This window comes from Lithobates pipiens, unplaced genomic scaffold (assembly GCF_037356315.1).
Source record: "Lithobates pipiens isolate NorthernLeopardFrog02 unplaced genomic scaffold, aLitPip1_a1.2 Scaffold_8, whole genome shotgun sequence".
In the NCBI taxonomy this organism is placed as follows: domain Eukaryota; kingdom Metazoa; phylum Chordata; class Amphibia; order Anura; family Ranidae; genus Lithobates; species Lithobates pipiens.
The window spans coordinates 654,674,129-654,691,243 of NW_027507903.1; the positions used below are offsets into that span (position 1 = coordinate 654,674,129).

The 17,115-nt window shown below is 48.3% G+C and overlaps 1 protein-coding gene across 1 annotated transcript in view; it reads left to right on the forward strand.

The window, feature by feature from the left end:
* LOC143962472 (C-type lectin domain family 10 member A-like) overlaps positions 1 to 17,115 on the forward strand; it is a 67,012-nt gene that overhangs the window by 35,072 nt on the left and 14,825 nt on the right. The window contains exons 5-7 of the mRNA XM_077471746.1: positions 4,206 to 4,244; positions 10,638 to 10,676; positions 14,059 to 14,133. Coding sequence (XP_077327872.1) covers positions 4,206 to 4,244; positions 10,638 to 10,676; positions 14,059 to 14,133 — 153 coding nt within the window. The remainder of the gene's footprint in view (positions 1 to 4,205; positions 4,245 to 10,637; positions 10,677 to 14,058; positions 14,134 to 17,115) is intronic.

The window sequence follows — 17,115 nt, forward strand, 5'->3', positions numbered from 1 at the left end:
TGACTGCAAGCTCTATTATAAAAGATAGATATATCGCTAGCTATATAGGTGAATATAGCGGTGTATACTGAGCTGGCGGCCTTATATAGTGTGGGGCATGTACTGCACAGCCTGAGCTATGAGCTATGAGCTATGATTGGCCACAGGCATCCTGCCTATGGCCAATCATGGCTCTCCTAACTGCCGGCGCTGTGATTGGCCAAGCATGCGGGGTCACAGTGCATGCTTGGCCAATCATGAGCCAGCACTGCACTGCGCCATCGCAGTGCATTGTGGGCCGTGAGCGCCACACGAATTTGGCGCGAACGGCCCATAACGTTCGGAATTCGTCGAACGGGCGAACAGGCGATGTTTGACTCGAACACGAAGCTCATCCCTACTATTGAGTGGCTTCAGAAGTTACTTCCAATATATGCAAAATATTTTGGTGGAAGTTGCTGAAGACATAATTCTGTGGAGGAGGAGGTAGTGGAAGGAGATCCTGTATATATAATTCTGTGGAGGAGGAGGTGGTGGAAGGAGATCCTGCATACATAATTCTGTGGAGGAGGAGGTGGTGGAAGGAGATCCTGTATACATAATTCTGTGGAGGAGGAGGTGGTGGAAGGAGATCCTGCATACATAATTCTGTGGAGGAGGAGGTGCTGGAAGGAGATCCTGTATATATAATTCTGTGGAGGAGGAGGTGGTGGAAGGAGATCCTGTATATATAATTCTGTGGAGGAGGAGGTGGTGGAAGGAGATCCTGCATACATAATACTGTGGAGGAGGAGGTGGTGGAAGGAGATCCTGCATACATAATTCTGTGGAGGAGGAGGTAGAAGGATATTCCACCATGTGATTCCATCACTATAGAACACACTGAAAGATGTTTAGCTCTAATATTTAAAGAGATCAAAAAAAAAAAAAAGCGCTCAATGTATATAGGTCTTTAGGAGTCACCAACACAAGCTGATGTGGTCCTCAGGAACTCCAACCAGCAAGACACTAATGCCGCGTACACACGATCAGACTATCCGGCGGACTTAGTCCGGCGCACAACCCCCCTGGCTTTCCGAATGAGCGGACTTGCCCACACACGCCCGGACCTTTTCGGCGGACTAGGTCCGGTGGACAATCCACCGGACTTTTGAAATTAATGGACTTGCCCACACACGGAGTAAAGTCCATTCATTTTGAACGTGACTCCAGGTAGACTGAACTAGCGAAGGAAGTCAAAGTGGCCGTCTCCATCACCGAGACTGACACCTCCATAGCCCCGTCACCTGGTATGGATTTAAAGAGGAACCCCATGCCACAAAAACTGTGTGGGGGTCCCCCAAAGTCCATACAAGACCCTTATCTGAGCATGTAGCCTGCCCGTTCAGGAAAGAGGGTGGGGACGAGCGAGCGCCCCCCCCCCCCTCCTGAGCCGTACCAGGCCATGTGCTGGTGTGGTCTCAGTGCTCTCTATCACGGTGATGGTGTCAGTGCTCTCGATCACGGTGCTGGTGTCAGTGCTCTCGATCACGGTGCTGGTGTGGTGTCAGTGCTCTCTAACTCGGTGCTGGTGTCAGTGCTCTCTAACTCGGTGCTGGTGTCAATGCTCTCTATCATGGTGCTGGTGTGGTGTCAGTGCTCTCTATCTCGGTGCTGGTGTCAGTGCTCTCTATCACAGTGCTGGTGTGTCTCAGTGCTCTCTATCACGGTGCTGGTGTGGTGTCAGTGCTTTCTATCTCGGTGTTGATGTCAATGCTCTCTATCTCGGTGCTGGTGTGGTGTCAGTGCTATCTATCTCGGTGCAGGTGTGGTGTCAGTGCTCTCTTATCTCGGTGCTGGTGTCAGTGCTCTCTATCACGGTGCTGGTGTCAGTGCTCTCTATCACGGTGCTGGTGTCAGTGCTCTCTATCATGGTGCTGGTGTGGTGTCAGTGCTCTCTATTTTGGTGCTGGTGCCAGTGCTCTCTATCACGATGCTGGTGTGGTGTCAGTGCTCTCTATCTTGGTGCTGGTGTCAGTGCTCTCTATCACGGTGCTGGTGTCAGTGCTCCCTATCTCGGTGCTGGTGTCAGTGCTCTCTATCTCGATGCTGGTGTCAGTGCTCTCTATCACGGTGCTGGTGTCAGTGCTCTCTATCACGGTGCTGGTGCCAGTGCTCTCTATCTCGGTGCTGGTGTCAGTGATCTCTATCTCTGTGCTCTCTATCACAGTGCTGGTGTCAGTGTTCTTTATCTTGGTGCTGGTGTGGTGTCAGTGCTCTCTATCACAGTGCTGGTATCAGTGCTCAGTCTCTATCGCGGTGCTGGTGTCAGTGTTCTATCTCAGTGCTGGTGTCAGTGAGGGAGATAGCAGCAGAGAAGCCAATCAGCAGGCAGTGCCAGCACCATGGTTGAGGATCAGCACTGGACTGGCACCTCCGGACCACCGCAGTGGAGCCCTGCATAGGTGGGGGTAAGGGCCGGGCAGAGGACTGCACTGCCCTGACTTTGGCACTGATCATCTCCTGCACCCCCTTCATAGCCTGCCCTGACCTTGCCTCTTCTCCATGGCCTTCATGCACTCCTGAATTGTCAAAATTTCACAGATAAAAAAAGAATGCTTGTCGTTGTCGATCCCAGATTCACTTAATACTTTTGTTATGTCAGTGTCCATGTGGTGGGATTATGTGTGCACAGCTAGTAAGTATTTTGTGGCTGAAAATATGACCTGTAGGTTTTTAAGGTTCACCTTCCATTAAAGTCAATGGGGTCCGCCACTGTGTTCCCTAGTGTGTGTTCTAACTGTAGGGGGAGGGAACTGACTATAGGAGATGACAGATCTTAGTTCCTAGCTATTAGAAACTCACGATCTACCTCTCCTCTCCTCTCCTCACAGAAAAGGGATGTGTGCATTTTACACACATGTCCCTGTTCTGCCTCTCGCTCCTGCAATCGTGCATGGTTGGTGGTCATCACGACCGCCGGTGCACACCCGCTATCCCACTTATAGGAGCCGATGTACAACTATGACGGCTCGCGGGATCGTGCTGACCTGGGTATGGATATTCTTGGCATACACTGTGTAACAGGTGATTGGAGGAAAGGCACACCCCCCCCCCCCACTCCACATAGGCAGAGGAAGGAAGGAACGTGCGGAGCTTTGCTGTGAATAGGCAAGCTTTCTGCTAATCTTTTTATAGCACCCACCACGACACAAATCTCAGGCTGGTTTTATCTCGTTGTTGGAGAACTTGTCAAAAGTTATCGTGCTGATAACAGTGGAATGAAACAGTTTACTTGAAAATCAAAAAAAAAAAAAAAGCTAGTTACATACATGGAGAGAAAACAAAATTAAACAAATAAGTGCCCATGCTAGTGCATTGGCTAGATCGTGTGACCTGGTAACAAAAATTATCCTGATCAGCCCTAGCCCAAGAAAAAATAATATGGCCATTCTCATAGTAGGTTTCCCAAGCGATAATAAGAGCACCCCTGGAGTGACCAAATCCCAGGTGGCACTGGCAACTTGGGCTCTCTGCCTTCCCAGCCCATGACCAGACCAGGTAGCACCATTCAAATCGGGAGGCACTGGGTCCCTTAAGAACATCACCATAGAATTTTTCCTGTGCCACACCTTACCTAGGGAGCACCCCAGTTTCTGTTCCTACAGGACAAACCTTTAGAGTCCCCATTATATCAGAAATACTATGCATGCCCATCAGGGCTGGACTGGGATAAAAATTTGTCCCTGGACTTCATCCAGACCAGCCCACTTTAATTTTGCAAACAAGCACAAAAACAGTATATAAAACTATACGTAATTGTGCAGAAAAACATAAGTAGCATAACATGAGTCCTCACTAACCTCTTTTATTATTTCACTTATTCTCCTCTGTATTTTCTCAACTTTCTCACATCACTGACTGAAGTTGAGGGTAAGCCGCGCAGCCATTACTTTGTCACTGAAATTGGCCCACTGAGCCATCGGCCCACCGGGAAACTCCCAGTAGGCCCAATGGCCAGTACATGCCTGATGCCAATGCTATTTGTTGGGTATCCATTTACTCAGTGCAAGCTCATCTTTTATATATTACAAGAACAAAAATGTGAAGATCCAAAATATTCAGACTTCGGTGCAATCTGTTGATAATGCCTTTATATGTTTTTTTTTTTTTTCTAGCTGCATTTGCTTTTCTGAGCTCCCCAACAGTCAAGGGATCTTTTCTGACATGATCTATTTTCTCATTAGATAAAAGCTTCCAAGAGGAAATTCTACAGCTGAAGAATGGTGAGTGTGTAGGAATTCAGGGTTGCTATTGAGTGGCTTCAGAAGTTACTTCCAATATATGCAAAATATTTTGGTGGAAGTTGCTGAAGACATAATTCTGTGGAGGAGGAGGTAGTGGAAGGAGATCCTGCATACATAATTCTGTGGAGGAGGATGTAGTGGAAGGAGACCCTGCATACATAATTCTGTGGAGGAGGAGGTAGTGGAAAGAGATCCTGCATACATAATTCTGTGGAGGAGGAGGTAGTGGAAGGAGATCCTCCATACATAATTCTGTGGAGGAGAAGGTAGTGGAAGGAGATCCTGTATACATAATTCTGTAGAGGAGGAGGTAGTGGAAGGAGATCCTCCATACATAATTCTGTGGAGGAGGAGGTAGTGGAAGGAGATCCTGCATACATAATTCTGTGGAGGAGGAGGTAGTGGAAGGAGATCCTACATACATAATTCTGTGGAGGAGGAGGTAGTGGAAGGAGATCCTCCATACATAATTCTGTGGAGGAGGAGGTAGTGAAAGGAGATCCTCCATACATAATTATGTGGGGGAGGAGGTAGTGGAAGGAGATCCTCCATACATAATTCTGTGGAGGAGGAGGTAGTGGAAGGAGATCCTGCATACATAATTCTGTGGAGGAGGAGGTAGTGGAAGGAGATCCTCCATACATAATTCTGTGGAGGAGAAGGTAGTGGAAGGAGATCCTGTATACATAATTCTGTAGAGGAGGAGGTAGTGGAAGGAGATCCTCCATACATAATTCTGTGGAGGAGGAGGTAGTGGAAGGAGATCCTGCATACATAATTCTGTGGAGGAGGAGGTAGTGGAAGGAGATCCTGCATACATAATTCTGTGGAGGAGGAGGTAGTGGAAGGAGATCCTACATACATAATTCTGTGGAGGAGGAGGTAGTGGAAGGAGATCCTCCATACATAATTCTGTGGAGGAGGAGGTAGTGAAAGGAGATCCTCCATACATAATTATGTGGGGGAGGAGGTAGTGGAAGGAGATCCTGCATACATAATTATGTGGGGGAGGAGGTAGTGGAAGGAGATCCTCCATACATAATTCTGTGGGGGAGGAGGTAGTGGAAGAAGATCCTCCATACATAATTCTGTGGGGGAGGAGGTAGTGGAAGGAGATCCTGCATACATAATTCTGTGGAGGAGGAGGTAGTGGAAGGAGATCCTTCATACATAATTCTGTGGAGGAGGAGGTAGAGGAAGGAGATCCTCCATACATAATTCTGTGGAGGAGGAGGTAGTGGAAGGAGATCCTGCATACATAATTCTGTGGAGGAGGAGGTGGTGGAAGGAGATCCTGCATGAATAATACTGTAGAGGAGGAGGTGGTGGAAGGGGATCCTGCATACATAATTCTGTGGAGGAGGAGGTAGAAGGATATTCCACCATGTGATTCCATCACTATAGAACACAGTCTCTTACTGAAAGATGTTTAGCTCTAATATTTAAAGAGATCAAAAAAAAAAAAAAAAAAAGCGCTCAATGTGTATAGGTCTTTAGGAGTCACCAACACAAGCTGATGTGATCCTCAGGAACTCCAACCAGCAAGACACTAATGTCGCGTACACACAATCAGACTATCCGGCGGACTTAGTCCGGCGCACAACCCCCCTGACTTTCCGAATGAGCGGACTTGCCCACACACGCCCGGACCTTTCCGGCGGACTAGGTCTGGTGGACAATCCACCGGACTTTTGAAATGAATGGACTTGCCCACACGTGGAGTAAAGTCCGTTCATGTTGAACGTGACTCCAGGTAGACGGAACTAGCGAAGGAAGTCAAAGTCGCCGCCTCCATCAGCGAGACTGACACCTCCATAGCCACGTCACCTGGTATGGATTTAAAGGGGAATCCCATGCCAAAAAACTGTGTGGGGGTCCCCCAAAGTCCATACCAGACCCTTATCTGAGCATGCAGCCTGCCCCTTCAGGAAAGAGGGTGGGGACAAGCGAGCGCCCCCCCCCCCCCCTCCTGAGCCGTACGAGGCCATGTGCCCTCAACATGCGGCACCCCCACCCCAAAGTACCTTGTCCCCATGTTGATGAGGACAAGGGCCTCTTCCCGACAACCCTGGCCATTGGCTGTCGGGGTCTGCGGGCTTATCAGAATCTGGAAGCCCCCTTTAATAAGGAGGCCCCCAGATCCTGGCCCCCTACCATATGTGAATGAGTATGGGGTACGATGTACCCCTACCCATTCACCTGGGGGGAAAAAGTGTTAATAAAAAAACACAACACAGGTTTTTAAATTACTTTATTAGACAGCTCTGGGGGTCTTCTTCCGTCTTCGGGGGTCTTCTCACCGGACTCCTCCGCTATCTTCTGCTCTTTTACCGCTAGCTCTTTTACTAGCGGAGGAGCCTGGCTTTCTCCTCTTTCGCCGCCAGCGTCCAGGGGTCTTCTTACGATTTCTGTGGTCTTGTCCCGCTCTTCGGTTCTTCTTGCCGGGCCTCCGCTATCTTCTTGCAGCTCTTTTACTAGCATTGGCCCGGTCTTGTTGCTTCTTCTTCTTCCTTCCGATGTTGACACAACGCTCTCTCTGGCCGTAATGGCAGGGACACGTTGTGCGGCAACTTATATACTCAAAAGGGGCGGAGTCATCGGTTGATGTCACATGGTGACCCCACCCCTTACGATGTCACAGTCCCAGAGGATGCTGGGATACCGGCGACCCCGCCCCTTATGCCTATATAAGTCGCGGCACAACGCATCCGTGCCATTATGGCCAGAGAGAGTGTTGGGTCAACATCGGAAGGAAGAAGAAGAAAGAAGAAAGCAGAAACAGGAAAGAAGAAAGAAGAAGAAGAAACCGGGCCAACGCTAGTAACAAAGCTGCAAGAAGATAGAGGAGAAAGCCAGGCTCCGCTGCTAGTAAAATAGCTAGCGGTAAAATAGCAGAAGATAGCGGAGGAGTCCAGCGAGAAGACACCCGGAGCTGTCTGATAAAGTATTTTAAAAACCTGTGTTGTGTTTTTTTATTAACACTTTTTTCCCCAGGTGAATGGGTAGGGTTACATCATACCCCATACCCATTCACATAGGGTAGGGTCCCCCTTATTAAAGGGGGCTCCCAGATTCTGATAAGCCCCCTGCCCGCAGACCCCGACAATCAATGGCCAGGGTTGTCGGGAAGAGGCCCTTGTCCTCATCAACATGGGGACAAGGTGCTTTGGGGTGGGGGACCTCAGGGTCCCCCCTTCCCCAAAGCACCCCCCCATGTTGAGGGCATGCGGCCTGGTATGGCTCGGGGGAGGGATGGGTGCTCGCTTGTCCCCACTCCCTTTCCTGACCGGCTGGGCTGCATGCTCGGATAAGGATCTGGTATGGACCCCCACACCGTTTTTTCAGCATAGGGGTTCCCGTTTAAATCCATACCAGGCAAGGTGTCAATCTCGCCGATGGAGGCGGCGACATCCACTTCCTTCGCTAGTCACGTCTTCCTGGAGCCATGTTCAAAATGAACAGACTTTATTCCGTGTTTGGGCAAGTCCGTTAATTTCAAAAGTTCGGCGGACTGCCGAGTCCGGCGGACAATTTTAAGTCAAGACTTCTTTCTAAGTCCGCCGGACTTTTGGGAACAAAAAGTCCCCCAGAGCCCACACACGGGCGGATAATCCGATCATGTGTATGCTGCATAAGGGGTTAATAGTGCGGCTTGTGCAGTACATGAATCCCTTAAACATGTCCCAAAGGAGCCGGCATAGTGTTACACCACCAAAACAGGTGTATTACAATACTGTAGTGCAATAGGCAAACACCTACACAAGGGTGGAGACAGAGTTGCACAAACTGAAGCCACCACACCATTCAAACATGGCAGATCAGGTTTCCTTTCTGGCCACAGGACATCAGAGTCCTTCTTCTGCCCTCAGCATTGGGTGGGCCCTGATGTTGTGGACCTTTGTAGTCATGGATCCTCTTCTCTCCTCAGCAGTAGGAGTATTCTGACATCATGGGCCCATTACATCACAGGTCCTCTCCTTTCTTCAGTAGTGGATGGATCCTGACATCATGGGTCGGTTTTTGTCCTCGGCAGTGTATTTTATTAAATTGAATTTGGGCTTTAAAGCAGAGCTATTATCAGATAAAATTTCCACTGCCCAGTCCACCATGTTCCATGGTGATCATAAATGGTAACAATCATGTTCACCGCTTCTCCAAAATCTCACTATGGTCACATGACTAAGTCTCTAGAATCAGAGTTCAGCCTGCCTGATCCTTCTCTTTAGTAGAAGAGTGTGACCCCCAATTGGGGTGGGTAGAGTTTTGGTCAGGGCTTAACGTTCTCCTGGTGCTTTCTAATGCCTGTGCTCACAAGCACAGGCCTTGGTCACTGGAGAACAGTCTTAAGACTGCACTCTAATTTAGAAACAAGCATGTCCGGCTTGCACAGTAAACCCTTTGTGTACGTCACACTCCTTAGTTACCCACACTTCACTTTAACTGTACTCTGACTTCTCCCAATGGATGCTGCAATTCTGAGTGGGTACCGGGGAGCCTGTAACCCACTCACCAGCACAGCCCGACATGTCACCTCACTCCCACTATGAGGCTTCTCCCCGACACATACAGGGATCATCTCTTCACATGTTTCCAAGCTTCCCCACTCCCGAGGGCCCTCCTTTGCTCTAGCCTTCGCTGACCTCCAGGCTGGGTACATGGGGTACCCCGTTTTGCAATATCAGTCCCTGGATGTGGGCCATAATTCGCTATTGAAGCGGTTAAACTCACAAACTCCCTCACCACAAGGGACTTCTGTCACCTAAGCCAGGTCACCACCATTTCCTTCTGACTGGCTACTTTATCACCCAACATATCTCCAGTTACCCTTGACAGCTGCAATATCACCTTCTCCACTCCACTGCAGGCAAAATTGTTGTAATGTGTTCACACAAAATTCTCTTTATCCCCATCCTAAGCCCTGTTCTTTTGATATGCCATGCATGCATTTCTTTTGAATGAGCATCGGGCCAGACACTTTTAGAACTTTTACTGAAAACCTGTGCAGGTACAGAGCAATGTAAACATCAGTCTCTCACAGATTCTTCCATACACAACTCTAGCTCATCCTAACTTCAGGCTGCCCCAGTTCATACCTTCAAATAGAGCAAAGTTCTTTGAGTAAATACCATGAACCCGTCTATGGTACTCCGACTGGTTACCCACCAAGAGGAAGCCCCCAAAAGTTATAGCAGACATATAGTACATGTTTCTGCAGTCCTCCTTGCAATTCCCCATCAAAAGGGCTCCGATAGGTTGCCTCCTCTTGTATTTACAGCCCTCCAAAAGGGGACAGAGCCATGACACAACAGTTGAGAGCGGGCATCTTAACCCCCTCCTGACTTCTAGGCAGCTTAATAGATAAAACCCACTAACCATAATTACTCAGTAAAAACAGTACAGGAAAACAACATGAAGTAGAACTTGGCAATGTAGGATCTCCACAATTAGGCCCCTGCCTGCAGGGTAGTGGGCAGTGACAGCTGGTGAAGTTTTAGGATGGGGGTGAACAAGACCACGCCCCTCCAGATTTGGCCCCTCCCATTTCTCATAAACCACACCCCTTATCAAATCCACATCATATACGAAGCTGCACATTATACACAGGGCTCTGCACATCATATACCAGGCTGCACATTATACACCGGGCTCTGCACATCATATACCAGGCTGCACATTATACGCTGGGCTCTGCACATCATATACCAGGCTCTACATTATACACAGGGCTCTGCACATCATATACCAGGCTGCACATTATACACCGGGCTCTGCACATCATATACCAGGCTGCACATTATACACTGGGCTCTGCACATCATATACCAGGCTGCACATTATACACTGGGCTCTGCACATCATATACCAGGCTGCACATTATACACCGGGCTCTGCACATCATATACCAGGCTGCACATTATACACTGGGCTCTGCACATCATATACCAGGCTGCACATTATACATCGGGCTCTGCACATCATATACCAGGCAACCTGTAAATCTTAAATCTAAATATCTGCAACCTGTAAATTGCACATATCTGCATTCTGCAACCTGTAAATTGCAAATATCTACAGTCTGCAAACTGTAAATTGCACAAAGCCTGTCAAGGAAGACTTAACAATACCTGTTTTATAGCAGAGAAGAGAAGAAATTAAATTACAATAAAAAACCAAGTTGTTGGGGGGGGGGGGGGGGGTGATGGTGCCGCCGTGACATGTTTAAATATTTTTTTTTTTTGCTTTTTTTTTTTTGACTGCATGGGCTGCTACTGGTAGTGGGTGTGTCTTGAATTAATATATGTAGAGTACAGAGGGGTGTATAATGATAAACCTGAATATACTAATTGATATTGGTTTTCCTCTCTTTCTTAGAGACTAACGTGAAGCATAATTTAACAGATCGAATCATAGGTAAATATGTACTGCTCAATGTATATCAGAAAAGTTTGATAGCTGTTATCTAAATATTCTAATCACCTTCTGTATCCAGTCCCTATCCATGAACCCATAAAGAATGGGGGAGATTTTCTGAAGCATGCAGAAGATCGGGAGCTCTGGTCATTGCTTAAAATGTATTGGGGGTTTTTCCTTAATGGATAGCGGCATATTCTTAAACTAGACTCACCCCTGTTAGTGATAAGCCAAAGACATCTGGGTTTGGTTCTAGCAGGGTCCAAAGCAAGGTTCCAAAGTATGGGAGGTGTAAAGTTTGCAGAACCATCCTGTTCTTGTTGAGTAAACTCCATCCTTTGTGTCAGAAAAGGTCAGATACATTAAAATTTCCGAATAACAAAAAATGTGTCTGAATTTTGATTCAAAACGAAACCAACCACACATGTTTAGGATATACCATGCCTGAAAGAGCCTCAACATGGTACTCCGAAGTGTGGTTTAAGCCGCGTACACATGTAGCCGTCTGTCCGACATACTTAGTCTGGCGGACTTCCCGCCAGACTGTCCGTCGGACTTTCGGAACGGGCTACTTGCCCACACACGGCACTTTTTCAGCGGACTAATACGGCGTACTAAGTCCACCGTACTATCCGCCCTACTTTTGAAATGAACGGACTCGCCCACACACGTGGAGGAAAGTCCGCTCATTTCGAGCGGGTCTCCAGGTAGGCGGGGCCCGCGAAGGAGACGTCGCTGGCCCCGCCGCCTGGTATGGACTTAAAGGGGAACCCCAACACCGAAAAAAAACGGCGTGGGGGTCCCCCCAAAGTCCACAACAGACCCTTGTCCGAGCACGCTACCCGGCCGGCCAGGAAAGGAGAAGCGAGCGAGCGCCCTCCCCCCCTCCTGAGCCGTACCAGGCCGCGTGCCCTCAACATGGGGGTTGCCTTGGGGAAGGGGGGGCTGCGCGGCCCCCCCACCCCAAAGCACCTTGTCCCCATGTTGATGAGGACAAGGGCCTCTTCCCGACAACCCTGGCCGTTGGTTGTCGGGGTCTGCGGGCGGGGGGCTTATCGGAATCCGGCTTACCGGCCCCCCACCCTATGTGAATGAGTATGGGGTACAATGTACCCCTACCCATTCACCTGTAAAATAAAGTACAAAAAAAAACACAACACACAAGATAAAATAATTTATTGCACAGCTCCGGGGGTCTTCCGTCTTCGGGGGTCTTCTTGTCGGACTCCTCCGCTATCTTCTTGTAGCTCTTTTACTAGCGGAGGAGCCCGGCATTCTTCTTCGTCGCCGCGGCCTCTTCTTCCGACTTCGGGGGTCTTGTCCCCCTCTTCGGTTCTTCTGCCGGGCCACCGCGCCTTCTTATAGCTCTTTTACAGGCGGTGGCCCGGTCTTCTGTCGCCGCCGTCGCCGCCGCCGCCTTCCGTTCTTCTTCTTCTCTTGGAGATGTTGACTCGACGTTCTCTCCGGCCGCAATGCCAGGGACGCGCTGCGCTGCGACTTATATAGGGACAAGGGGCGGTGTCACATGGGTTGATGTCACATGGGTTGGTCACATGGGTTGATGTCACATGGCGACAGTCCCAGCATCCTCCGGGACTGTGACATCATAAGGGGGCAGGGTCACCATGTGACACCAACCCATGTGACATCAACCCATGTGACACCGCTCCTTGTCCCTATATAAGTCGCAGCGCAGCGCGTCCCTGGCATTGCTGCCGGAGAGAACGTCGAGTCAACATCTCCAGGAGAAGAAGAAGAAGAAAAAGAAGAGGAACGGAAGGCAGCGGCGGCGGTGACAGAAGACAGGGCCACTGCCTGTAAAAGAGCTATAAGAAGGCGCGGTGGCCCGGCAGAAGAACCGAAGAGGGGGACAAGACCCCCGAAGTCGGAAGAAGAGGCCGCGGCGACGAAGAAGAATGCCGGGCTCCTCCGCTAGTAAAAGAGCTACAAGAAGATAGCGGAGGAGTCCGGCGAGAAGACCCCCGAAGACGGAAGACCCCCGGAGCTGTGAAATAAATTATTTTATCTTGTGTGTTGTGTTTTTTTTGTACTTTATTTTACAGGTGAATGGGTAGGGGTACATTGTACCCCATACTCATTCACATAGGGTGGGGGGCCGGTATCCGGGGGCCCCCTTATTAAAGGGGGCTCCCGGATTCCGATAAGCCCCCCGCCCGCAGACCCCGACAACCAATGGCCAGGGTTGTCGGGAAGAGGCCCTTGTCCTCATCAACATGGGGACAAGATGCTTTGGGGTGGGGGGGCCGCGCAGCCCCCCCTTCCCCAAGGCACCCCCCATGTTGAGGGCACGCGGCCCGGTACGGCTCAGGAGGGGAGGGCGCTCGCTCGCCCCTCCTTTCCTGGCCGGCCGGGTAGCGTGCTCGGACAAGGGTCTGTTGTGGACTTTGGGGGGACCCCCACGCCGATTTTTTTTCAGCGTTGGGGTTCCCCTTTAAGTCCATACCAGGCGGCGGGGCCAGCGACGTCTCCTTTGCAGGCCCCGCCTACCTGGAGACCCGCTCAAAATGAGCGGACTTTTCTCCGGGCGGGAAAAGTCCGTTCATTTCAAAAGTACGGCGGACTGGCATACACACGGCCGGATTGTCCGCCGAAATGCAAGTCCGGCGGGAAGATTGGAGTGTATAACTACATTCTAAGTCCACCGTACTTTCGGGTCAAAAAAGTATGCTGGAGGCTACACACGGGGGGATTGTTTGGCGGACTTAAGTTTGCTGGACTTTTCCACCCGCTTGTTTGATCGTGTGTACGCGGCATTACAATCTCCATCAAAGTCTGCCCTTACATCACATTCTCTCCCTACATCAGGGTCTCCATAAGTGCCCCCAATACATTGGAGTCCCATCAGAGTCCCCTTTGCATCGCCCCTTTTATTAGAGTCCCCATCAGATTTTCCCCTTACACCGGACTTCCCATTATAGTCCCTTTTCCATCAGAGTTCCCTCTTACATAAGTGTCCCCATTGGAGTCCTTCCTTACATCAGGGTGACCATGAGAGTCTCCCTTATATCGGAGTCCACCCTTATCTCACATGCTTACACTGTGGCTGGGTGCCTAGAGGGCCAGGAGTTTGGCTGTAGACACAGGGTGAGTGGGTCTAGATGGAGGAAGTGTGGTCCTGCTGTAAATACTAGCATTTGATTGCTTGTTAGGACACCAGCAGCCCTAGCAACTGCAGTCCAGTGCAGCCGAGAGAACCTACACTGGGGACCAGGATGGGTGAATGTTGGGGAGAAATGAAGACTGAAGGCATGTGAGGGACTGCGAACCCTAGCTAAGAGCCAGATAAAATCTTGTAGCGGGCCATAGTTCAGAGACCTCTGGTATAAAGGAAATAAGCTCTTTCCGCTTCTGTGTATTTCAGCTTATTATTCCAACGACAATCAGAGGATTATGGAGTTGTTGGGGAAAGTGGCAGAAGATCTCCAGAACATGAAAAGTAAGTTTATCCTAAACTATTTCATCTAAAAATTCTTCAAGGTTCCATAAATGATCCACCGAGGGCTGCACCTATGTCAATTCTAGATAAATATAAAAAGCACCAATAATTTATATTATAATTGTATGTTGTACACCATAGAAAGGGACAAGAAAACTTTTCCTAAAATATTTAACCTCAAAATGATATGTGGAACCCTGTTTCAGGGGGTTTGTGTGGGGTGATCCTCACCTTGTATTTTAAACAAAATTAGATGAAGTGATGGCAAGAAAGAACCTTCTAATGTAATTATATACAAACATTCAAAGGACAATCCAATGCCGTGTATACACGATCGGACATTCCGACAACAAAATCCATGGAATATTTTTTCTGACGGATGTTGGCTCAAACTTGTCTTGCATACACACGGTCACACAATGTTGTTGGAGATCTCGAACGCCAAGAACACGGTGACGTACGACGAGCCGAGAATATTGAAGTTCAATAGCCAGTGCGGCTCTTCCGATTCCTAGCATGCGTAGAACTTTGTGCGTCAGAATTGTGTACACACGATCGGAATTTCCGACAACGGATTGTGTTGTCGGAAACTTTGAGATCCAGATCTCGGAAATTCCGATGGAGCCTACACGCAGTCAGAATTTCCAACAAAAATCTCCCAATCGAACATTTTCAATCGCAAAATCCGACCGTGTGTACGCGGCATTACTGTGTGAGACCAACTTTACACAGGACTCTGACGTCCCCTAATAAGTGAGCGTTAGTTGATGTCCTACAGGTCATCTCTGGCTGCAATGCTCCTCGGGGAATTTAAACAAAACACAGCAGGCTGCCACAGACCAAACCCCTACATAATAATAAGTGTGGCTTTGTTTCAACAGAGTGCAATAAGGATAGTCTCAATTACTTTAAATTCTAGGAGTCAATCTATGCCACAAAGACGGAAGGAGAAGGCCACATGTGGCTCAAAAACACAAGCTTGAGAATAAAACCCCCTAACATTTCTTCAATCTCTTATTTACATTTCTGTACTGGAGTTCACCACTTACAATACCTGATATCATTAGAGGGGGCTCCCACCAACCCTGTACCTAGGCCTGTACACTTGATGCTCTAATTATATGGAGTTTCCACCAAACCTGCGCTGACTTACCAGCTCTAAACACCAGCAGTGCCCAATATGAGTTTCTGTGTCTGCATATCCACTGTTCCCATTGTGAGGGTTTCCACATCCATGTACTGAGTTCCTGGATCTGCATGCCCGTTGTGCCCAAATAGAGGAAGTCCCACCATCCCAGGCCAGGTCTGCCAGGTCTGTACACCTGCTCTGTCCATTGTAAGGGGTTTCCTCTATCCCTTGTAACCTGGGGTGCAGGTATCAGGTACAAAGCTACCTCTTTCAGGCACAGATACCAAATCCAGTGAGGTAGTGACAAACAGTGTGGTGTTTATTTGTGATATATATATATATATATATATATATATATATGTGTATGTGTATGTGTATGTGTATATATATATATATATATATATATATATATATATATATATATATATATATATATATATATGTGCTGTATAGTTTTCCAGAAAAACAAGTAAAAATAGCCAAACAAAAACCTAGCCGTGCCTCAACACTAGTTATACAATATTTACAGGTCCTAACTCCCAGGCTGAGCAAGTCAACAGTTTGTCAGCTTCCACATACACAGCTTAATAGCTTTTACCAGCCTTTTGCTCTCTTAGCCCTTGTACACACGGTCGGACATTCCGACAACAAAATCCGTCGGATTTTGTCCGAAACCTGTGTTGCATACACACGATTGGATGAAGTTGTCGGAAAATCCAATCGTACGTAACGTGACGACGTTATTTAGTTACGACGGGACTACGTTCAGGCTAGTAGCCAATGGCTTTGGTCTAGGAATTTGATCTGAGCATGCGTGGCACTTTGTCCGATCGGAATTCTCTACACACAATCGGACAAAGTCCGATCGGATCATGTTATCGGAAAGTTTTATAGCCCAGCTCTAAAACTTTGTCCGTCGGATATTCCGACAGAAACAGTCCGATGGATTCCACACACACAGTCGGATTATCTGACAACACGGTCCGATCGGACATTTTCCGTCGGAATGTCCGACCGTGTGTACAAGGGCTTAGACAGAAGTTGTCTGAGGATCCCAGGCCAAGAGCACTGGCTGTCTGTCTCAGGTGAGTTTAAATTGCCCTGGGGGAGAGGACCAAGATCCGAACTGGACCATGGATCAGAAATCCCCCAATGTGTATGAAAGAAGCCTGGGAGACGTATAAACCCCCGAACAGGACTTTTCCAGGCTAACTCTGGGAGACGCTCTGCTACACCCTTTTCTGAGTTCCTGGGTCTGAGCAACTGATTTGCCCACCACAGTTCCCACCACTGCTGCAGTTAATTCCCAGATGTTTAAACCTACTTTGTCCATTATGAGAAATTCCCACCATCACCGTGCTGAGTTTATCGGTATGTAGACCTGCAATGATCATTATAGTGGAGTCCCACCATTCCTGCTCTGAGTTCCTAAGTCTGCCTGCTGTCCCCATTTTAATAAAGATTTTATTTATTTCAGAAATAAAGCAAGTTTATAATCAGTAAAGCCATTGTACATGCTTGAGCAAAATATATATTCAACTTTAAACAGAACAGATTGCACCTTTTAAGTTTTCTATGGCGGATGTCTCAAGATGAGAAACGTTTCCTAAGACGGTATGACAATCAGCCGCTCAGTATACATCAAGAACATCGTATTTAACTATTCCGATTAAGTCTATTTGGCTCTAGAGAGTAGAACAGGAAGGAAAGGAAAAGGGTGTCAGCCTCTAGTAAGGGTGACATTTTGAAAAAGAAAAGGTGGAAAAATATAAGGAGAGACCAGTATTATATTAGGGTCGTAGATTTGATCACTATTCAGGTTTGTACCAAAGAGTCAAATGAAGAGGAATGTT